General features: G+C 28.1%; 4 protein-coding genes across 6 annotated transcripts; 1 reads left to right on the forward strand and 3 right to left on the reverse strand.

Annotated features, from left to right (window-relative positions):
• Positions 1 to 72: 72 nt before the first annotated feature.
• Positions 73 to 3,732, reverse strand: LOC118071631 (MATH and LRR domain-containing protein PFE0570w-like). Of its 2 annotated transcripts, none has more exons than XM_035090865.1 (6): positions 3,324 to 3,732; positions 2,973 to 3,244; positions 2,728 to 2,901; positions 2,165 to 2,633; positions 1,960 to 2,081; positions 73 to 1,742 (listed from the first exon to the last, which is right to left on the reverse strand). In XM_035090865.1, exons 5-6 carry the CDS (start codon positions 2,018 to 2,020, stop codon positions 184 to 186), a joined length of 1,620 nt encoding a protein of 539 aa, XP_034946756.1. In that variant the 5' UTR covers positions 2,021 to 2,081; positions 2,165 to 2,633; positions 2,728 to 2,901; positions 2,973 to 3,244; positions 3,324 to 3,732; the 3' UTR covers positions 73 to 183. The 2 variants fall into 2 exon arrangements, with proteins under 2 accessions (XP_034946756.1, XP_034946755.1); XM_035090864.1 differs by having other exon boundaries at positions 3,319 to 3,732.
• On the forward strand, positions 3,197 to 8,195 carry LOC118071630 (4-coumarate--CoA ligase 2-like). The gene is made up of 10 exons (XM_035090862.1): positions 3,197 to 3,326; positions 4,708 to 4,949; positions 5,107 to 5,314; positions 6,012 to 6,181; positions 6,275 to 6,461; positions 6,529 to 6,683; positions 6,768 to 6,948; positions 7,029 to 7,354; positions 7,445 to 7,640; positions 7,725 to 8,195. Exons 1-10 carry the CDS (start codon positions 3,206 to 3,208, stop codon positions 7,802 to 7,804), a joined length of 1,866 nt encoding a protein of 621 aa, XP_034946753.1. The 5' UTR covers positions 3,197 to 3,205; the 3' UTR covers positions 7,805 to 8,195.
• LOC118071632 (transcription factor CP2-like protein 1) lies at positions 8,184 to 10,522 on the reverse strand. The gene is made up of 3 exons (XM_035090866.1): positions 10,349 to 10,522; positions 9,428 to 10,209; positions 8,184 to 8,336 (listed from the first exon to the last, which is right to left on the reverse strand). The coding sequence occupies exons 1-3, from the start codon at positions 10,393 to 10,395 to the stop codon at positions 8,290 to 8,292; spliced, it is 876 nt and encodes a 291-aa protein (XP_034946757.1). The 5' UTR covers positions 10,396 to 10,522; the 3' UTR covers positions 8,184 to 8,289.
• Positions 10,523 to 10,762: 240 nt separating this feature from the next.
• On the reverse strand, positions 10,763 to 22,203 carry LOC118071602 (transcription factor CP2-like protein 1). 2 transcript variants are annotated; one of them, XM_035090807.1, is made up of 11 exons: positions 21,524 to 22,203; positions 20,526 to 20,763; positions 18,565 to 18,712; positions 17,672 to 17,752; positions 16,345 to 16,680; positions 16,124 to 16,268; positions 15,706 to 15,918; positions 15,360 to 15,608; positions 14,829 to 14,905; positions 11,947 to 12,548; positions 10,763 to 11,764 (listed from the first exon to the last, which is right to left on the reverse strand). In XM_035090807.1, the coding sequence occupies exons 1-11, from the start codon at positions 21,653 to 21,655 to the stop codon at positions 11,712 to 11,714; spliced, it is 2,274 nt and encodes a 757-aa protein (XP_034946698.1). In that variant the 5' UTR covers positions 21,656 to 22,203; the 3' UTR covers positions 10,763 to 11,711. The 2 variants fall into 2 exon arrangements, with proteins under 2 accessions (XP_034946698.1, XP_034946700.1); XM_035090809.1 differs by lacking the exon at positions 17,672 to 17,752.
• Between the last annotated feature and the right edge of the window lie 611 nt (positions 22,204 to 22,814).

Here is a 22,814-nt window from a genome sequence, read left to right on the forward strand (position 1 = left end):
GGAATTTGTAAATCCAATAGAAAGTTACTGACTTCATGAGAAATTAAATTTATTTCAACACCAAAGCTCTAATTAAAAATACAAGCATCAAATAATTTTATCAACTAAATTAGCTAAGTAATCATTATATAACATACGCAAGCAAAATAGTTATATATATATACTTTTAATTAATAATTTTAATTAATTAATAGATTTCACGTTAGGATATAACTTCCATGAATTTTTAGACTTCATAGATGTCTTCATGGGAACCCATTTAACTTTTTCTTTAGCTTTAGATTTCCATTTTTTCACATCAGGTTTTGGAATATGAGCTTTTGTCGATTTTTTTAATAAAACATTGTCATTAACTGACCTTCGAATTCTTATTTCAAAATTTTCATTATCAATATTAACATGTGCATTATCAGGTTTTGTTTTCTGAATTTTTTGCATACCATTATGATAAGAAATCCTCTCAGAAGCAATAGCCACTGGTTCTTGATCTTCAATTACATTACGATTTTTATCAACATATTCATACAGAGAGTTTGTAAGACCTTTGGAATTATCCATATTACTTGAATGTTTATTTTCTCGATTGATTGAAGTCAATAAAGCAGCATTCTGTAAATTATCATTTATTGCAACATAAGTATTTGTATTATCCTCACCATCTATTTTTATATCGTTATCAGTGTCAGTTGAATTAAAACGATCTATTATGTCTTCTGGGTTTTGTATTATCTGTTCTACCTCTTTAAAGTCTTCAACTTGAATATTTATTGGAAATATTTCTTGCTTAACTTTATCGTCATCATTATTATTCATTGTTTCATTAACATTTCCGTTATTTATTATTTCATAATTTTTATCTTTGCTTCCATAATTAATCTCTTCTTTATTGGAACTCTTAGTAGGTTCTACATAATTTACAATGCTGTCATTATAGCAAGATGAAATCACTTGACCATCAACATCGATTTCTTCAGTACAATCATTGGTAACAGCACCATTCTTTTCAAATTCATTTGCAGTGACGTCTCTTGTATTTCCCACTCTATTCGCTTTATTTACTACCGAGCAAGATGACTCAACACGTGGTTCACTCAATTGAATCACTCGTTGTTCAGTATTTTTATAAGTATCTGAAGGAACTTCAACTTGATTTATTTTATTTATAGAGTTTTCAACAGCTTCTTCTGGATTCCAATCTTTGGAGATATTTTTATCATCTCCAGAGGATTTTTCTTGATAGTTGTCATCATCTACAGCATTATCAAATTTATGGAATTGATAAAAATCACGACGGATCGGATTAGTTTGAGAATTTTTTCCATGCTTTTCATGTTTTATTCGTTGATCTCTGTTAATTATTGCGTTATTATAATGTTCTAACTTCTTCTTTTGATCATAAGATAATGGATACCTTCTATAACCTCGAAATTTTTTTTTCAAATTACGTAGATTAGTTTTAGATCTAAACTTTTGTGGTAAATAATAATTAATTTTACCTTGATATGTTTTTGTTAAAAAACCTTTTTGATCTCTGTTGTTAGAGATATCAGACAATTTATTTTTTAAAGAAACTGATTTATAATCTGATTTGAGTAGTTGATTTTGCTTAATTCGTTCAAGTTGTCGCCTGAAGTCCAAAGTTAATTGGTCTACATTTATATTTGTTGGAGAATTCTCAGGTATGACTACAGATATTATATTGCCAACGTCCAAAGAGGCGTGCGTCATCACTGAATGTGATTCTACAAGTTTTAATTATTTGATTGTCAATCAGAAGCTAGTAATTGAAAAAAAAAAAATTTTGAAATGAATTCATCAAGTAAATATAAATTGAACTTCAATGTATATTTATCAATCATAATTATTCCAATAATAAATAATTTTAATAATTTAAAAGTGCAAATAAATAATAGAACAGTGAAAAAATTAGTATAATTTGTCATGTCTGTTTTTTATTACCAACAACACCAGTCGTGCACCAAATGAATAAAAATACAAACGAAATGGATGCAAATCTCATGACCTTTTGATTCTTATATTCTTTATTCAATCCAATTCACCAACTAGCCAAACTCTATCAGCTATAAAAAACGACATTGCAAAATGAATGTGCACAATAATTTAAACCAACAATACCATGTTTATAAAACTAAATGAACAATACCACTATAATTAGATCCTTTTATAGTCGATTGAAAGTACAAGTGACATTTTTTTAAAATATGAATATCAACATTAGAGTAATTACGTATATTTTGGAGCGTAATTATTCAGTATTCTAATGCTAATTATGCAATGCTCTGAATATTTCATTTCCATTGATTTCACATAAGCTGAATTGAAGAATAATAGCAATATAAATTCAACGAATCGTAATAAACTACTAATGTTAAATTACTATTATGTAATATAAGTTAGGAGACTATTATTTTGGTAAACTACAAAGCGGCTTTTGAATGTAAACATAATTATGTCCATGAAATTAAGTGTGGCAAATTACAGTTATTCGTCATAATTTGTATAATTTTTAAAACATTAAAATAACTCAGAAATCATTAATGTCATTATTTTTTATTCAAATCAGTAACATTTGTATCTCATCATTGAGGTTCGATGATACACTTTATAATTATCTGAAATAAAATAAATAATTGTGATGATTTATAACAATAACAATTTATTAATAAAAATCGATTTTTTAAAAGTTTTCCTTAAGAAAATCAAAACCTTTAGTCACATAGTCAAAGTCGATGACTATTTTCTCTTGGTGCTCATGAATTAAGTTTTGTTTCCATTGTTTAGAAGTGCGATATTGTTATGCAATAATTTTATTAATTTCACCTGACGATTTTTATCATCTAGTTTTAATTCAACTATAAAGTTTTTATAATTCTAATCAGACTGTAAAATAAAATATTAATCGTAAATGATAAAATCTGTATCAGAAGACTGTAAAAAATAGGAAAACTTACTTGATTGTAAATAAATATGACTTGTTTTCAATGTAACTACTTTTATTGCTATTTAAATTCAAGAGGTCATTTAATATTCACTAGACATCATTTTTCCATAATTTTGCTTTTGTATAAATTGAATAAGTGTATAAAATAAAAAATCATGTATTTCCGCTTACGTAAAATACAAAAGTCCGAGGACATATTATTAGTGGAAATAATTCAATGGAGGGGGAATAATTGCTATCTGAATGCTAAAAGTTGAACGGCCATCCATATACCCTACTAGTCTGCAAAGCAAACGTACATATAACCGGCTGAACGAACCAGTCGTCAAAACAACAAGTTATACACAAATATTTACGTCACCAGGTACGCCAGTTGCTTCGGATTCTAATTTTTACTCGAAATTTGGAGTGATCTTACGCCTTTGGTCGATCACATCACTAATATAACCCATACAACATCAGTCCCACATGATTCCAAGAACACATTTACACACAAAAACAAGCATCGAGTCTGCTTCATTCCATACACTAAACCTAAAGAAGCCTTGCATCTTCTCTTTTTCCATAACGGCCAGTCTGGTTCAAACTCGTGTCGAGCCTCCTTCGTGTTACATATGTTGATGTGTGTATTTACTATACCATATCGATTAATATTTCACTACACGCGACTGCTTTAAAAAAGTCCAATAAAAATAGATAAAGATTGTGATAAAGTTTCTAGTGTTTCTACATCAGAAAATGTATAGACTGTTTTCTAAAAGAAAAACATCTCAAACTGGTTCAAGAAAATTTCATCTCATTATATGGAGCATACTTTTATGGAACTGAGACGTAGTTTTTACAAAAAACTATTAATAAACAAGTTTTTTCATGTTATGTAAAGGTTTTTTTTGCATATTAATTCCACATTGTTTATCAGAATATAAATAAAGCGTATGATAAAAGGAAATTGTAAAATATTAAATAATCATTTACTTTTGTTTAAATGTTGATAAATGTTAAGTGAAGTAGACACTTTTTTTATGAATTGTCTGAGTAAAAATTCTTATCAATCAACAAAGTGAATATGATAGAGATGAGATAACAGACATAAAAAAAATATTAAAAACTGATTATGATTGTTATTTATAACGTTGATGTATGGAATACTGGACTTTGATTCAGATGAATTATTAATTTTGCACAGTCATTAAGATTTGGTACTTGTTTCATTGATAATACAGTGTAAAGTGATATCATAATGATATACTGTTATGAATAGTATAGTTAAAATTATATTTAAATGTAAGTTACGTGAAATATTTTATCATTATGAATGTATTCGTGCAACTTGGACTTTGAACCGGACCATGCGAAACTGATAGATTCCAAATGTTTTTATCATTTGGGGGATTGACTTTTTATCACTGATAATTTATTTGTATGCATTTTTAAATCTATGTTTTATAATTATTGATAAAATTAAAACAGTCCTTTTAGATTAGAGACTGATAAATACTCGTCTTCTGATTATTAGTGAGACGTGCCCCTAATTTTTTTATTACTCATTTTTGATTTGCTCAAATCAGTCTACCCAAAGTCCAGCCACAATTTTTTTTTAATAAATATTAATTGTATTAGTTAAAAAAAATTATTTGCAGTATTCTTTTATAATAATTTTTTGGTTTTTTTTTTGGTATTTATTTTTAATATTATTTGAAAACATTGACATTTTCAGAAATTAAAATCATTTTATTAATTAACAGGAAATATGGAGTCACTCAGACGCGGAGTACAACGTTTAGGATTAGTTTTAAAGAATGGTCAGAGGATTGCTAATAAAGCAGCTGTACGACAATCATCAACTTTGCCTAGATGTAAAGAAATTATTGGTAACAACGGCGAACGAATTATTTCCTCATTCTATGAAGACGTAGAAATTCCTTCTGTCACAATACCTGAATACATTTGGCAGAATGTAAACAAATGGGCGAAGAGAACTGCAGTGGTACGCACAATAATTACATTAATTACCTAACTATTACATAATTATAAAATTAACATAATAATCTAATGTTAAAAATAGCAAACTAATTATTAAAGAAACAATTACTTCTTTTAAAAATAAAGTTACCAGCAATTAAGACATAATTTTTTCTTTGTAGGAATGTGGAATTACAGGGAGAAAATATACATATGCACAAGCAAGAGACAATGCTAATTATATTGCAAGAAGTCTGAGAAAAATGGGATTGAGAGAAGGTGATGTTGTGGCTCTCATTCTCCCTAATTTACCAGAAAGTCCAATATCATTTCTTGGGATCTTAGAAGCTGGTTGCATCGTAACTACAGTTAATCCAATGTACACAGTTGGTGAGTGGATTAACTCCATCAGTTTACTTCTGATAATTATTTTCTTGGCCTTAAACCTTCATCAGTAAGGTCAAGTGCATTTGTGTTTATGACCTATCAACACATTAAATTTTTTGTATTTACTTATATTATATAAATCTTTGAAAACTATAAATTAAAAAACTAAGCATCCAATTTAATGAAGAAAGTCACTTATCTGATTTAATTCTTGATTAGATTTGCTTCGAGATTCTTAGATATATTTTTATTCTTAGTTAATTTGTACTTAATATTATTTCCATAACAAATTAAAATCAAATAGTTAATAATATTAGGTCAGTGATGTATTTAGATAAGTTTGACCTACACCACTTACATGTTGATTAGCAACTAAGTAAAAAGTCTGTAATACTTTTTATGAAAATATGAGCAAAGTCTAGAAGTAGCCTTATGTTTTTTTTATCATAAACTTCAACATTGTTGATAGCAATAAAGAAAACATGCTATGGAAATCATTATGTAAAATAAGAATTAAATTAAAACTTAGTATAATGCGCATTTCTTATCCTATTCAGAAGTCAGTCATGTATTATATGTTTAGATGTAGTCTGTAATATTAATAGTAATGTTAAGATTGAAATTATAATATACTTTTTTTATAATTAAGGAGTTGTCAACAATAAATATGATCAAAGTTTCCCACCATTTTATTTTATAGATGAAGTTTCAAGACAATTACATGCTTCAGCAGCTAAAGCAGTTATTACATCAGCAGAGATTGCAGAAAATGTTTTAAAAGCTGCAAAAGCGACCCTTCCACCAAATTCACCAGTTATTGTTGTTGATGACGGGTTTCAATCAGCGCCGGACGGCACGATTCGTTTCCAAGTAATGAGAAATATTCCAAAATAAATATTAGAGTTCATTAAATTCAATTCAAAATATTTTATATTAAATGAGATATTGTTCACTCGATAATAGGATATTCTAACAAAAGGAAAAACACTGCCACAAGTTCCTGAAAAATGTAGACAATCACAAGATATAGCTGTGTTACCATTTTCGAGTGGAACTACTGGCCTTCCAAAAGGAGTGATGTTAACCCACTATAATCTAATTTCGAACATTGCTATGACTGAAGGCAGCTGTGATGTTCTATCGGTACCAGGTAATTTGACATGAAAATTCTTAAAACTCACTGAAATAATATTTTTAACTTAAATATATATTTTTAGATGGTTTTCAAGACGTTGTACCTATTGTTCTACCTCTTTTTCATATTTATGGAATGAATGGAGTAATGTTACCGAGATTAACGGCTGGTTCTAAACTAATTACATTGCCAAAATTTACTCCCGAGTCCTATATAAAGACATTAGCAAATAATAAGGTATTTGTGATTTTTTATAATAACAAAAGTACATTTTTTAATTTATTTGAAAAAGTACCAATTGTTGATTGCTCTTGTGAATAGTGTACTTTGCTGTATTGTGTGCCACCAATTGTGCTATTTTTTGGAGCACATCCTTTAGTCAAAACAGAATACTTTGAAAATGTAAGATGTCTTATCAGTGGTGCAGCACCTTTGGCTGCTTCAGACGTTGAAAGAGTACAAGAAAAATTTAAAACAGCCGAAACACTGAGATTCCTTCAAGGTAAAACTCTGTAATATTTGAAAATATTTTTAAAATACTTACCATTTCAATCTTTAACTAATTAATGATATTTCTAACAGGATATGGATTAACAGAATGCTCTCCAGTGTCATTCTTTGAGATGTCAAATAAAAAGTTTTCGAGCATTGGCCATCCAATAAGCAGATGTGACGTACGCTTAGTTGATCCAATAACCGGGAGTGATGTTTTAACTCCAGGCCAAACTGGAGAAATCTGGATCAAAGGTCCTCATGTGATGTTAGGATACTTAAATAATGAAGAAGCTACAAGAGAAGTACTTCAAAATGGATGGTTAAAGACAGGCGATATTGCCTACTTTGATGATGATTTTTCCTTTTTTATTACTGATAGACTGAAAGAGCTCATTAAAGTGAAAGGATTTCAAGTAAATAACTCATAATAGAATTTATGAATTATAAGTGACATTTCCTAGTGAAGGAATATTTCTTATTATTTTTATGAATATAATCTGCAGGTACCCCCAGCGGAACTGGAAGCTGTATTAAGAACCCATCCTGCCATAGCTGATGCAGCAGTAATTGGAGTTCCGGATCCAAGATCGGGAGAAGTTCCTAAAGCTTTCGTGACCCTTAAGAAAAATCAAACGTCTACTGCTGAAGAAATTCAGAACTTTGTAATAGGAAAAGTATCTGAATATAAAGAACTTAAGGGTAAATAAGAATTTTTTCATGAGTACGCGATGAAGATGTTTTTATATTCATTTTATCACGAGCTCAAACTTTTTTTTTATGTAGGAGGTGTTGCTTTTGTCGAATCAATTCCCCGAAATCCTAGTGGAAAAATATTAAGGATGCAGCTGAAGAATCTCAGTTAGAGATTAAAAATATTTTTTATAATTGTTTATAAACAGTGAAACTCTGTTTAATTAATAATTTACAATATAAAACAAATGCACTGTGCCTCAATTAATTTGTAAAAATATGAAAATGAAGGTGAATGAAAGATAATATCAATTTTAAAGAGAATTACACGACAAAAAATATAAGATGATTCAAGACCTCTTGTGCCTGTAAACTATTAAATAACATATTTATTACTAATAAGAACTTGTGATTTCTGATGAGAACTATCTTAGCAGCAATTAAGTGATGTGATTTTATAATTTTCTGTAATATAATGAAGTTAATACTTTATTTTTATTTTGTATTTAAGAAATTTTCTAACTGATTGTAATTAATGTAAATAAAAGAAAATTTTAAGGGTTACAAGTAATTTTATTTCTTCACAGAATCATTTTGTTGTTTTTTTTCTCAACAAATAGTACAGTTTTATAAACTTTAGTCATTGCAATGTAATTAGTTACAAATATTTTTTTAAAATAATTTTATAATGCTCCACGGCCGGATCTGTAAAAAAAAATAAATTAATTAATTAAGAAGTAACTGAGTAACTGTGAAAATAATGGAAAATTGAAGGTTAATTTGATAAATTTACTTATACTTTAATTAATAAATCAAGGATTTTAGTTTAATTTAGATAATATAACATCAATATAATCATAATATCGAATATTACCATTAAACATTAATTATTTAACGATTTATTGAAAAATTTTGTCGTACACTATTCTTATACTGACTTCGCGTGGATTTAACGTCGATTTAGCGTCGTTAAATTCTCAATAGTATCCGGATAACATAAAGAGGGTGAAGCTCTTACGAATTTCCGCTTATGTCGGTAATAGAAGAAAAAGTGAAGAGGTATTTTATTTTTTAATATGTTTGATCACCGACAGATGTCATTATCGGTATATTTTGCCAATTATGAATAGACCAATCACAATGCATGAATTCAAATTTTTTTTTAAATATTCGAAAACTACCGAAGTTGTACGAAAATTACCGAAGTTATACGAAAACTAGTAAGACCTCTTCGTCGATCATGTTGCTCGGATAATAACGAGAATTTTTCGAGCGGTAATAGTCGCAAAATAGTGGTTAAAGCCGGTATAAAGTCGGTGTAAACATTTTATAAGCGTAGCATATGGCTATAAGTTCTTTAATAAATCAATAAATAATGTATGTTTAATAGATAATGTTTCATAATGTGATTATATTGATCTTCAACCTATTGAATTGAATTTTAAACAATAAATTTATTGATAAAAATATAAATAAATGAATTAAATTAATCCTTGATTGTTAATTTTTTTCATACTCATTCAGGTACGCGAACTCGTTTTTCAAAACAAACTTATTAATACAATTAAATCAATAATAAATTTTGTATTTATATACTAAATAATTAAATGATCAATAAATTAATAAATATTACGAAAAAAATCAAATTATTATAAAAAATAGAGAAATTGTTAACGCTTGTAATTAAACACTTATAGACTGGTGTGAATAAAAATTGTATCAAAAATTCATTCATTGACTTAATTGTGTATTGAATATTATTATAATTATGCAGTTACCATGACAAAAATACTTACATTCAACCAAACGAATTAAAAACATGTCGTTATCCTCCATATATTCTACAAATTCATTATTTACAAGGATATGAATTCCATAAGGCCCTTCTATCCAAAGTGAATGTTTACGTGTTGATAACTTGAATCGTGCAACAATTTCTGCATTAAAGTCGATAGCACTCAAACAATGAAGATAAACTGGTTGCCATATCATTTTATTGTTATCTATTGGTTCCAAAGCACAATAAACAGTCCTTAAAGGTCGAACTGGTTTCATTTGTACCGCATTGAATATTTGAATTCCTTTTACTGTTCCACACATTTCAATAAAATCATTTCGATTCAAGCGTCGCAAATCATAATAGTTGAATCCATTGAAAATATCGATTAAGTCTCCAAAGTTATTATATCTTAACCATGCAGTAATATCTTCCTGGGTTGATGATGGTCCTAAATGGAAGAATTGTAACAACGTACTTCCATCATCAGATCCAACGTTATCATCCTCAGTACAATTTACATTATTACACTCGGTTGAAATAGATTCTTCTGTTTCTTGAATTTCCTCTTCACTTTCTTTCGAATTGAAACTTTTATTTAAAAATTCATCATCTGGTGAATTTGTTCTCATTAATATAATTTTTTCACGTAGTCTATCAATAATGGAAGCTGTGTAATCCTTAGAAGATAATGATATTTGTGTATTCACATCATTCATTGAGGGTTTCATATTTTTACTAACAATACTGGAACTGCTTGAGTTTGAACTACTTGAACTACTTGAAGATGAATCATCAGATCTAGAAAATTCAGAAAATATTTGCACAAATTTATTTCTACAATTATTAGAAACCCAACGATTAGTAATTAATATTTTTATGAATAAGCTATCTTTGAATGTTTATACAATTATTTATTATATAAAAGAAATGAATTTACGTGTCATCGTCTGGAAATTTGTATGCCAATACTCCACTCGTTTCCATTTTCAATAGAAATTAACAAAAATAAAATCAGGGTTAAAATTAATCAACTTAGTCTTCACTTTCTACACTAACGACTAAACTCAAGAACCAAGTGATCCTCGTTTGAAGCGTGGGTCCCCACTTATTTTCGTACAAAAACTTTTCTTCGTTCTCACTAACAATATTAACTGATTGCTTTGAATTTGAATTTCTATTCAAATTTATATCTATACACCTATATTTATTTATACTGATTTCAAATTTAATTATACAGTAATTTTAATGTATAGGGAAAATGAATGGATAATAAACTTAGATACCATTTGAATTTTAGAACATTTATTCGTACTCGAATAAAGCTTCGAAATAACTGTAAAAATTTTCTGCTATTTATAATTATAAAATATATCATTTAATTAATACATTTGAATAACAAATCTATAAAGTTTTCTTTAAAAAAATAGTATGACTGTAGTCAATTTTCATTAAATTTATTTGAAACTAAAGATTTACTATTAGCTACCCACATGCTGAAAAATATTTCCAATCATTTCGTTTCTCATTCAAAAACTTTTTCTTTCTGCTAATAAAAGTAATATATAAGAATAAAAATAAAATTACTTGTATTATTAATGAATTAAATGAAAATTCGGAAAATCTAATACTAAACAATTCATCATAGATAAGATATGTAATTATAAATTTACAATTAATCGTACAGTACAATAATTATTTTAAATGAATCTCTTATTGGCTCAAGGTCATTCTAAAACTATTAACAACGTAAATCTGTAAATAGACATTACATTATAATAACAACAATACAATTATTGCTATTGTTATCAATAGCAATAAAAATATTGGTGATTTCCATAATTCTAGCAATTACAATTACAGTTATAATTAAAGAAATAATAATGATAATTAGTAAACTCTTATTATTCTAAAAATATTTTGATTACTTGCGATCCAAAGAATCAATAAAAATAACAAGAAATTAAAATTAATAATATTCATTCGAATGCATATCTAGATTTGTTTTTCTGCCTTTAAAACAATTACAAAGTAATCATTTTTTTTCATTACATTCTATTTAGTTGTCAATTAAAATTCATCAATCTACGTATTGACTGTAAAATCTTCATGATAAAAATACAGTACAACTGTCAACCGATATTGAGTTAAACCGTGATAGAAAAATAGTTGATAATACAATATTGACAGATGTTGTTATATAAAAATATCAGAAGAATAGTTGATGTAAATTATTCCTGAATATCTACTCAATCACGTCCTTTTTGATTAATCTCCTTTCATTCTTTAGCCCATTTTGAAATTTATCCATGAGAAAATGGTTTTAGAAGAAGTTTATAACGATCATTCGGCGAATCTGTAATGTTAAAAAAATTTCTATTAACAACAAATACTAAAAAGTTTAATAACATCCAATAAATGTTTATTTTTAGAATACCTATTGATTAATAAATAAAAAATATAAATGGTAATAAATTAATTATCTGAAGAGAAATTAAAAATATGTAGGCCATCAATAAAAAACACTTGTGAAATTACCTTTAATAATTTCAATTAAATACAAGTTTTCTTCCTTCATGTTTTCCACAATCTCATTGCAAATCAGAATGCGAATACTCCGAGGTCCTTGAACCCAAATGGAATGTAAACGGTCTTGAGGAAGATTAAATTTGCTGAGTAGTTCAGTTGTAAGAGCTTCACTTGTTAGATTGTGAAGATATACAATTTTCCATACTGGAGAGTCATTATTCTCAACAGCAAAATACAATGTTCGTAGAGGTGCCAAAGGTCTTGATTTTATTCTATTGTACAGCTGAATACCTTTTACTAAACCACAAATTTCAATCAAATCATTTCGTGTAAGATGACGAAAATCACTTGCAGAATAATCTCTAAAAGTTGCTTCTAAACTTTGGAAGCCATTAGCACGTAACCAAGCACTTGTTTGAATTGGATTGGCGTTTTCTGGAAGTTCAAATAAACCTCCAGTAATATTGACATCAAGATTAGATGTCTGATCTGGAAGAACAGCTTGAGGAGATTGTAATCTCGGCATTTGAGGTGATCCTTCACTGGTATCTTCTTGTCCAGAATCTGAAGGAGATCCACCACCACCAGGGTTTCTAATATTCTGGGTTAAACTGCAAAAATAAAAAAATGCAATACATGTAATTATAATTTTTATGGAACGTTTTGTATATTATTATTACTGTTGTATGTAATGATTATGTTTACACCGAATAATACTATCTAAAAATAAACATCTCCCAGTTAATACAATTCGTCAAATCGTCATGATTATCTTTATGACTGATTTTTATTGAAGATTGGGAGTGATCTCTGACAATCAGTGAGCTATTTTAAGAAGATTAAATTAAAAAAATATAATTGGAAATACTTTAAGACTTAAAAGATAAAATAAAGTGAGCATTTATTATTTAGTTAATTAACAAATGAAAATGAAAAAATAAAATTGAATAAAAACAAATAATAATGATCACATTCTTACATTAAATTTTTTTTTATCATCTGAATTCTGTTCACAAGGTTCTTTTGATTTTCTCGTCTTCGATTTCCATTATTACTTGAGATGTTTGTAATTCTCTTTAACATATGTCGTTTTCTTGATAATAAATTCATTAAAGAATTACGAACAGAAATGTTTATCGGTGTATTATTACAAAATAGGGTATGTAATAATTTTGCTACTATTTTGATTTTTACTCCACCACTCTGGCCAACTTTTGTCTCTTGCTCAAGAATATATACCAAAATCATAGGAACTGAACGTCCCTCAACGAATATCCAAATTGGCAAATTCTGAGGCATTTTATAAAATGCTAATTTGAAATGAAGCTCAATTTATTGATTATTACGATAAATAACAAATTTTTTGTTTTATATCGAATTATCTTTTGAGTTTTTGTTTCTTCTTTAATGATGATTAACACAAATTTTTAACATCGGGACACCGATGATCAGGCTGCTCGTCATCTTAAAAAACGAGCCTTTCCTGGAATTAATTTATTTGTTTCTAACATCATGTTGAAGTTACCCAAATTATATTGACAGTAACTAATAACAAACATTTCCATGGATAACTGAATTTTCATCAACTTTTGCAAAATAATGATTAAATTATGAAATACGCTGCTTGACAATGTAAGGAGCTTGTATTTTTTCTGCTCCAAAAGATAAAACACAGGTACAATAAAAGTGATCATTCCAATTACAATCCAATTAGTATTACGTCAATGTTTATAGTCGGATCTCTGTATCACAATATATAAATATATGTATATATATATATATATATATATATATATATATAAATTCAATAGCGAATAAATACTTGAAACAATTATAATCACTGTATTATTTATGAACAAAAACACTGTAACATTGATTCACAGGAATCAACAAAGAATATTCTAACGATAAATCATGACTGCGTTTTTTAATCGTTCTATTACAATGCCAAATTATTACAATTTAGTGAAAAATATAAATGGAAAAATCTTCAGGTGTTCTTTAAAACAAATTTACAGTAAAAGATCAATGTTCAGCTTTGATAGATGCGTGAGTACTGATGAACTTCTTTTTTGAAACTTCGAATGTCTTATTCGTTTGCTCTCTTACTCGTGCTGCCTCTCTACAATCAACTTAAGTTTCTATCAATGTCTGTTCCGTTAACGACAACGAAATAAATTATTGCGTAAGCTTTGGATTTAGCTAGTTAGTTCCAGTTGATGGTCGTATGAATAAACTCAAAATAACGATAGGTTCAATTGTCCACTCTAAGTTAAGTCCCCGGGCGTTGGCCAGAGGCTTCAAAATGATTCCGACACGAAGCCACACTATGGTCAGATTGTAGATTCTGGATTGTGCCAGTTTTAGCCGGTTCAGAGGCTCGGCTAAAGCGTTTGCGAATCAACGAGAAATGTTAGTCGTCCTCTACTACTCCACATTCGCCTTCTGTGAATTCTGGTTGGTTCTTCATGTTATTACGTCAATTTTCCCTCTCTTCGTCAACTCTCTTGCCCCTCTTCTACTTTGTTAATCAACGGAACTACGCTGGATATTTGCAATTTAACCGACTAAAATCAACCCAACGAAAACTTGAATGCTAGGACAATATGTGGATTCAATTGCCAACATTCTCAAGTGATAATATGACTATATTATTTGTTAATATTACTAATTTAACTCTTTCCATAGTACAACTTCAAAATATTCTCATTAGAACTAATTGAAATAAATTAGTAAAACTAGGTCTGAATTTTAAATACTTTCGCTCTTTTCTTCATTTTAATTCTTGACAATTATACCACAATTATACATTTACATAATTTATTGGTATTTTCAGTACGCAATTTGAAACTGAAGTTTTATAATAAAATTAACAAAATATTTTGACTTACATTATGTCACTAGCGATGAATGGACTTTGGGAATTCCGTAATTTTGGACTGGACGGTGGTAATAAATTTAATGGAACCTAGAAAATGAATAAAAATAATTTTTTATTGAGCTTTGATGATAAAAATAACTGATGATTCATTGAATAATAAATATAAGTTGTATTGTGCTTGAAAAATTGAAATAATTCAAAAAAACACAATTGACCTACCACTAAAAATAAAATTTTAGAAATCGTCTAATTGTATGATTAGAAAAATATATTAATATTATCATTTCAGGTGGAACGTTCACGATGAAATCTGATAAGAATGAATTCTCTATTGTTTAATTTCGTTCTTCATTGATTTAAAACAGCTTTTTTGGTATATTAAGAAAAATATTTTTATCAATTATACTTAACTATGAACATTAGTATTCATTTAATATCTAGATAACACAGTATGCCTACTAAAAATTTTGTAGAACTAAATTAAATATTGTAATTTTCTATGAAAAGGATAGCAAAACTAGAAGTTTATTATTTTACTTACATCAGTAAGAACTGTACATTCACAACTTGATTGATACAACTCCTGTTTTTCGAGTGGCTTTCGACGTATCTTTTCTTGATCTTGTTTATGTTTACGATCAGCACCTTTCAATTTGAAAACCTTTATTTGACAAGAAGCAGCATGGAGACGTAGGCCACTACACAAACGTGTTTCTACTTGTATTCTAAATGGAACACCTTTTTCTCCACCATGTTTTTTTGCTGTAAATTCAGTACTGATACAATTGATCTGAAAATAATTTTTTTTTCCATGAAAATATATTATAAAAACCGAAAAAAATAAATGTAATATCATTGATGTGATTAATAAAAAAAATAATCTTAACCTTGATATAAACATTGGCTTCTTTGGTTGGATCCCACGTAATTTCAACAGTATTTTTTGGTAAAGAATTTTGACTAACTTCCAACATTCCATAACTCAAAGGCACATCAACTTCTAACAATCGCTCACCAGGTCGTGCACGTTGCCAAGCCATCATTTGCTCACGTTCTGTGTATTGCAGTCTTCTTTCATGGAAGCATATTTTTATGGTAGACTAAAAAAAAAATATACATATATGGCTCTATTATTATAATATTATTTAATTCTTAATGAATTTATAAAATGAAACGCACTTCAAACTAGTTAGTTCTCATTCTATGATCTTAATTTTAACAATAGAATGATAATAATACTAACTAGTTGAAGAAGCAAATATTTTGTCATATAAATATGCTTATAAAGCAAATAGATTATTTCACCTTGAGTATTCTTCCTCTGTATGCAGACAAATCTCCAAGCTTTTTTAATTTTAATTCATAAGGCTGGCCCTGATTTAAATATGTTAAAGTTTCTTCAGTCAATTTTATCGCCATACTTGTCGCTGCGCCGAGGACATATTGAAATCTATAAAAAACAATTTTTCATTTAAACAAATCATTTAATTTTAACTGTTTGAGAAAATATAATTATTAAAACATACCGTGTATCTCCATTGAATTCAGATTCTTGTTGAGATGATGAAACGTGATTGCCCGAGGATGAAGAAGAAAATTCTTCATTATTTGAATATAATAATTGATGAAAATTATATGGTGTCATCTGCCCTTTTCCATTGTTGCTAATATTTCGAGAATTTAGTCCTGAAGCTGTGGTATGATGATTCTCTCTGTCAATATTGTTTGTAGAAGCTGTTGTTGTTGAAACATTATTACCAGTTGTGTTGTTATTATTGTTACTATCAGGTTCAACTAAAAGACCAATGTTCCCACCATTTTGAAATGAACCATTTATATTTCTTTGAGATACATGATTTAAACTGAAAAAGAAAACAATAAATCATAAATATATAAATAATTAATTTTTAGAAAAAAACATTAACAAGAAAATATATTAAGAACAGAAAAAATTTGATTCTTCTAAACAAAATTAGTAGTTTTGCTATAATTATTGACTGTATGAATTAATACAAACTTTGTTAAGATAAAGTGAATAAACATAAAAGAAAAATATAAATAATGAGTATCTAAAAATTATCAGCATTGATTTATTATAATATATGCTGCAGAAAAGATTCTTAGATTATAAATTCTAAATTAGTAATAGATTATTTCCACTCTAATAGTAAATTTTTTATTGAATACTAATATATTATTTTTTAACTGAATAATTATTGTTTAGTCTCATCTTATGTACTTACTACTAGGCTTTAACGAAAATATTATGGTACATAAAAACATTTAATACACAAATACGTCATATGGAAATGAAGAACTTGTTATAAACTACTACTAGTGTAATTCCACATTCATCAATATTTACAGCAAAACTAGAAATTATATTAATATAAATGATAAGAAAAAAACAGAATAAAAAGTATAAGTGTAATACAGGAAACTAAATAATGAACCCAAAGAAGTTGGTGTATTCTCTGCTGAGTTTCTCATTTTCAATTAATGAAATGATAGCACAAAGTAACGGCGTTAACTCTGTACGAGTATATTCATAACTAATATGTAAGTTTCGGAAGTTGAAGAAACATCAGAATTCAAAGAGCCATGACATACGCATAAAACAAGGCAATGAGATAACGTTTTTATCATGATAAACGCTACGAACATGTTGGGTTGAGACCGGTTTCATGCAGAATCTTGATATATAAACTACACTAATAATCCATTCCGTAAAAGAAGATTGTTCCAAGCTCTTTAGTATGTTCTTCATTCTCATTATATTTTATTACTTTACTATTATGACTAAAGTAGAGAAAATCAAGTGAGGTAAGACCGATGCGAAGATTATGCACTCACTTTGAATTGTTGATTTGATTTTCTGGCGACGGAGCTTCCTGTTTGAAGACAGTCAGTGAGGGCAACGCCAGTAAAGCTTCGCTGAAACAACCCTGAATTTAGCGAACAAATGCGACAAAGCTATCTATATCTGCTGATAATGATTTTTTACGATTACCTAGCTTTCGCGTGCATTTTTAGTTATGTTATTTAAAAATTCTGTTGATTAACACTGAAATACTTACATTTCATTTAATAGTTCAGATAAACAGTCTAAAAATGTGGAGCAATTGACTGTACCTAATGGTTACAATTCGATTTAACTATTTTTCATAATATTGAGTTTATGAGAACACGATTAAATAATGATAATTAAATTTATCTTTTCAAATTGAAAACCGTGATTTATTAACAACAATATATAGCGGTGTAAATTTAACATACAGATGGTTAAATGGTTTCAACTCTTCTCAAGAAGAATATAATATCATCCTACATGGAATACATGAGTATAAGAGCAGCATAACCGAACTAAACGAGATATGAATTTTTGTATGGAGAGTAATCTACACTTAATAATGATTAATTCATCATTTTACGTTATCCGCATCTATCATTACGTAATTGAATTTAACTTGTAGTTAATTTTTTTCAATCTTTAATGTCGAAAGCGCATGCTTATTTTATCCAGCCTGAAATTTGACATACTTACTAATATTTCATTAATTTTTTTACAATCAAACTTCAATTAAATATATATACTCAATTGCTTATGTGTTTTTTATCACTTCCATATTATTTATTTGTTTGTAAACATTCTTTACGAGTATTTTGGTGGCTACTGTTGCATCAATGTAACTAATCAAATCCAATCTGTAATAAATTTTTTACTGTATTAGAAATCTCATCCTTACCTCATATTATAAGATGCAACAGCATTGACAAGGTCATTTGCTGCTATTGCAGATAACGATCCATCAAAATCTGCTACCAAATGTTCAGCAAATTCCTCCACTTGTTTTGAAGACCATCCTTGAGATGAAACATTACTGCCAACTGAACCTAAAAATATACATTTAAATGTAGTTTCAAGACTCATTTAATTTTAACGTAAATCACTATAATTAATTAAGTGTTCATAAAGTATAAGATGGGTATTTCTCTAGTAAATTTTCTTTTGAAAACAGGATATATCTATAAAAAATTCGTTAAACTCTACTACTCAATGTAACACATGATTCACTTTTTTTATGCTATATTCGATTTTGTAGAATTTTAAGATAATTATTTTTTAACTAAATGGCTTATTTCCAACTTGATGATTTAATTTTCATAGTAAATTGTTTTAGTACACTGAAATTGATCCAAAAATTTGTAGACGATTTTGCATGCTATAAACTAGAATGAAAGTTTAAAATGGTCCATCATTTTATTTTATCAATAATATTTTTACATCAGTAAGTAATATTTTCATATCGTTATTGATAAAATGAAAGTTTATACACAGAAAAATTATTGCTAAAAAAAGATTTGTAGTACTAGCAGACTATTTTCAAAGTTCCAGTAAATTTGATAAAAAAGAAGTTACAAAACTCTTTGGTCATTATAAAATTCTGCTACGGACTATAGTAAATTCTGTTTTGGGCTTGTTGTACAAGAGAGAAAAAATTTCTCATTGATCTGGACCTGAAAATACAATAAACCACAGTAGAAAGTTTTATTTTTCTTTATGCATTTTCATTTTTCTTAAAAATGTTTTGAACGTGGATTAAATATTCATAATTAATTTTAAAAAAAATAATTGACTTAAAAACTTATAATCGAATTCAAGTTCGAACTAGTTCGATATTGGACTTTCTACTGTAAAGTTTTTTACAGTGGTTTGTAGTATTTTCAAGCCCAGATCAAGGGAAAAGTTTTCTCTTAAGACATTCTACTATAATCCATAATATAAAGGATTACAAGTTTGATCTAGACCGACATCATTACATCCTATAATAAAATTTCATTTAAATCTGTAGAAAAAAATAATGTAATGTGTACTAATAATCTTGGCTAATATAATTTTGTTACTATTTCACATTGATTTTATTTTTAGATTCCAGTCCTCGTTTACATTTTACATGGTAAAGCATAGGAAAGTAAACATTTGATTTTATGTCAAGTTTTTATCAGTTTTATGTTTTACCAAAGTTAAATATTTTCAAACAGTTATCTATTACTATTTTTTAAGTATTAGTTACATGACAATCTAAATTTCAATATCATGTAACTTGTGGGGTTTAAATAACCTAAAATATAAATACAATACTTCCTCTTATTACAACATGTTTTAGTTAAATAGAAGATAGTTTTTTTTTATTAGCCAAGATAAAACGTAAGAAATGAGTATTAAAAAAAACTATTATTTACGAAGATAAATCGAAACCACACATCAACAAGGTCATCCAGTGGTTCATAAATGTGGCTCCAATTCTTTGTCTTGAAATTCTATGATACGACACATAATATTATATGAATAGGAAGACAACAATTTTCATTAAGCAAAATAAGACAAGAAGGCAGGGTCGTGGTTGATGCTGTTGATATCCCTACTCTAATACTGAAATCTACACAATAACAGCTGATGAAGATATGTGTCTGTGTATAACAACGAATGAATTTAGTTGTCGCACAAATTTGCGTCGGGACTACGATCTCTGATGGTGGAAACACGTGATCGTCTCGAGGAAATTAACAATTGACCCGACATTTGAAGCTTCACAATGTGTTTCATCTTTTTCTGCTGTTGTCCTTGCTTACTACTATCTTCAGAATCAATCGAACAAAATTATAATCATAAACTTATAAGGACATTCTAATATAAACAATTTACCATCTCTTTTGATGTATTTTCTATCCAAATCATTAATTTGATTATTCTCATTGGATCGTCGTTTACGATTATTTAAATATTGATGATATGATGTTGATGGCTCCCCTCCAGACGGAGAATTTTCACGAGTATCAGCATTAGCTTGTAAAGGATCATTAGAGTCGGGTGAATTTCTTGGCGATTCATGTTTTTCATGCCACAAAATTGCTCCATCTGGTATTTGATAACCCATAGATATCTGAAAATTTTTATCATTAATTAAAATACAGAATGGATTTAAGTTTTAATCGAGCAGTTTTATATATTATGACGCATTTATATCTCTCATTCAGCTTAGAAATGTCTGCTTGAAAACAATTCAGTGTGAATTTTAAGTTAAACTAATTTGACTGATTTTTTAAATTGATCCATGGGCCATCCATAAGCCGTGGATGTAATTTGATATTTTCAAGATAAATTGACTGTTGCTTATAAATTTTGAGGTGAGGAATCCAAATTCATTGGTTATTTTTTTCTAAAGTTACCAATTTTTTTATTATAATCAATTTAAACGGTTGAATGCGATTTACGACTCATCTATGAGAAATTGCATTTAATAATTTAAATTGTTTATAATAAAAAAATTGGTAACTTTAGAAATAAATAACCAATGAATTTGGATTCTTCACCTCACAATCTATAAGAAACATTTAACTTATTTCGGGGACATCAAATTGCATCCACGGCTTATGGATATCTTATAGATCAAACAGAATATGAAAACACAATTAATAATAAATTGTTCAGCTTAAATGAGTATTTTCCAGCTCTCAATCATTTTTAATAAAAGTATGATGAATAAAAGATATGAAATGGTGATAAGTTGCTTGGATTATTACAATATTTCGGTACCAAAATGGTTTAATTTGATTTTTAATTAGTTTTTAGTGAAATAAGTTGAAAGAACTATAAAATTCCATTGACATATTGATGAACATAAATCATAATATTAAACATACTTGTTGAGTAGCAACGACGTTGCGTCCGCCCTGTTGAACAGGCGGTGATAATTGTTGATACGATGGTGATGGTGACTGATCAAGCCACATCGTTTCGTTCAGTGTGTCTGTGCCGGTCTCTTGTAACTCCATTCTAACAAATTCAGGACAATGACACTCCTCCTTAACAATACTTTTATTTTTTAAACCTTTCTCTCTTAATCAATAATTGCTATGAATTTCAAACTAATAAAGCAAAATAAAATTTACTGACAATTCGATCAAAATGCATAAGAGAAAACAGTTTCAATATCAGCCAGAATCCAAAGTTCATAATCCCAAGTATCTTGAATGTTTCCTTTATTGCATTTTACTCCAATAGTTTGTTGTTTTCTTTACAATTTGGCTGCTTTAACTTATCATTTTAAACTCATTCAAGTCTGTAATCTTGTTTTTTTCTATTTAATGATTTCTAGAAAATATTATTTTTGTCACTTTTAAGTTGTAAATAGCACAGTTAACTGAACGTGTAACCCTTTAAAAATTTTCTTCTCTACAAAGATATATTCTGAAATGATATACTTCTCGACTCATCACACACTAATTGCAATGTGGATGCTAATTATTTTCTTCAACTAGGAAAATGTCAATTAAAATTCAAATGACAGCTACGAGTTTTTTAAAAGTTAACTCGTCTTTAAAACATGACAAAGAAACTATTGTACAATTTCTTAATACCAGTCGTTTCACGCTGTCGGTGTGTTTCCAATAGTGCACATCCCCGTGATTTCAGCGATAGGAAACGTGAAAAAACAACAAATGCATCTTGAAACATCATTGTAGAACCTCGGTTGTATCGCATTTTGTGTTTCTTTTGATCAAATATTATTTATAATTAATTGAAGTTAATTTTTTCTTTTATTTTTCAATCACTTTCTTCGAAAATGGAAATTTTTCTATCTTTCACTTTCTTACGATACCCAATTGTATATTATTTGTAACAGACTTTTTTGAAGCCTTTATATATCGAACAATTATTTTTTCTTCAATTAATATAACTCCAACTATTCCACAAATTTTAATTATCAACAGTGACTAATGATTGAAATAAACACTCCCTTTGTAATTCACAAGCACCAAATGATTTCTTGGAAATTCAACAAGTTAGCAGCTTGTATATTGTTTATATTTAACGTCAATTTTTCTTATGAACTTGTTTATTTTACCTTTTTTATATTTCTTTTTATACGACCATTCACACACTTGATAGTGTCTTGGTTGGCGACGAAGGCCTTGGTGCTTGCCACGTAGT

This window comes from Chelonus insularis, unplaced genomic scaffold (assembly GCF_013357705.1).
Source record: "Chelonus insularis isolate UGA/USDA-ARS -01 unplaced genomic scaffold, ASM1335770v1 contig_88_pilon, whole genome shotgun sequence".
Classification (NCBI taxonomy): domain Eukaryota; kingdom Metazoa; phylum Arthropoda; class Insecta; order Hymenoptera; family Braconidae; genus Chelonus; species Chelonus insularis.

Bases quoted from the DNA above. Each gene is read 5' to 3' on its own strand.
- LOC118071632 (XM_035090866.1), bottom strand. From the start codon at position 10,395: ATGGAAACGAGTGGAGTATTGGCATACAAATTTCCAGACGATGACAC. The intron at 10,210-10,348 runs GTAAATTCATTT...TGAATTTTCTAG, and splicing joins AAATTTCCAGACGATGACAC to ATCTGATGATTCATCTTCAA. The intron at 8,337-9,427 runs GTAAGTATTTTT...TTTTTTTTACAG, and splicing joins TTTAATTCGTTTGGTTGAAT to ATCCGGCCGTGGAGCATTAT.
- LOC118071631 (XM_035090865.1), bottom strand. From the start codon at position 2,020: ATGAGATTTGCATCCATTTCGTTTGTATTTTTATTCATTTGGTGCACG. The intron at 1,743-1,959 runs GTAATAAAAAAC...TAAAACTTGTAG, and splicing joins GTGCACGACTGGTGTTGTTG to AATCACATTCAGTGATGACG.
- LOC118071630 (XM_035090862.1), top strand. From the start codon at position 3,206: ATGCTAAAAGTTGAACGGCCATCCATATACCCTACTAGTCTGCAAAGC. The intron at 4,950-5,106 runs GTACGCACAATA...TTTTCTTTGTAG, and splicing joins GGGCGAAGAGAACTGCAGTG to GAATGTGGAATTACAGGGAG. The intron at 5,315-6,011 runs GTGAGTGGATTA...TTTATTTTATAG, and splicing joins TAATCCAATGTACACAGTTG to ATGAAGTTTCAAGACAATTA.
- LOC118071602 (XM_035090807.1), bottom strand. From the start codon at position 21,655: ATGGAGTTACAAGAGACCGGCACAGACACACTGAACGAAACGATGTGG. The intron at 16,269-16,344 runs GTATGTTTTAAT...TGTTTTTTATAG, and splicing joins GAATTCAATGGAGATACACG to ATTTCAATATGTCCTCGGCG. The intron at 12,549-14,828 runs GTAAGTCAAAAT...TTATTTTTGCAG, and splicing joins TTCATCGCTAGTGACATAAT to TTTAACCCAGAATATTAGAA.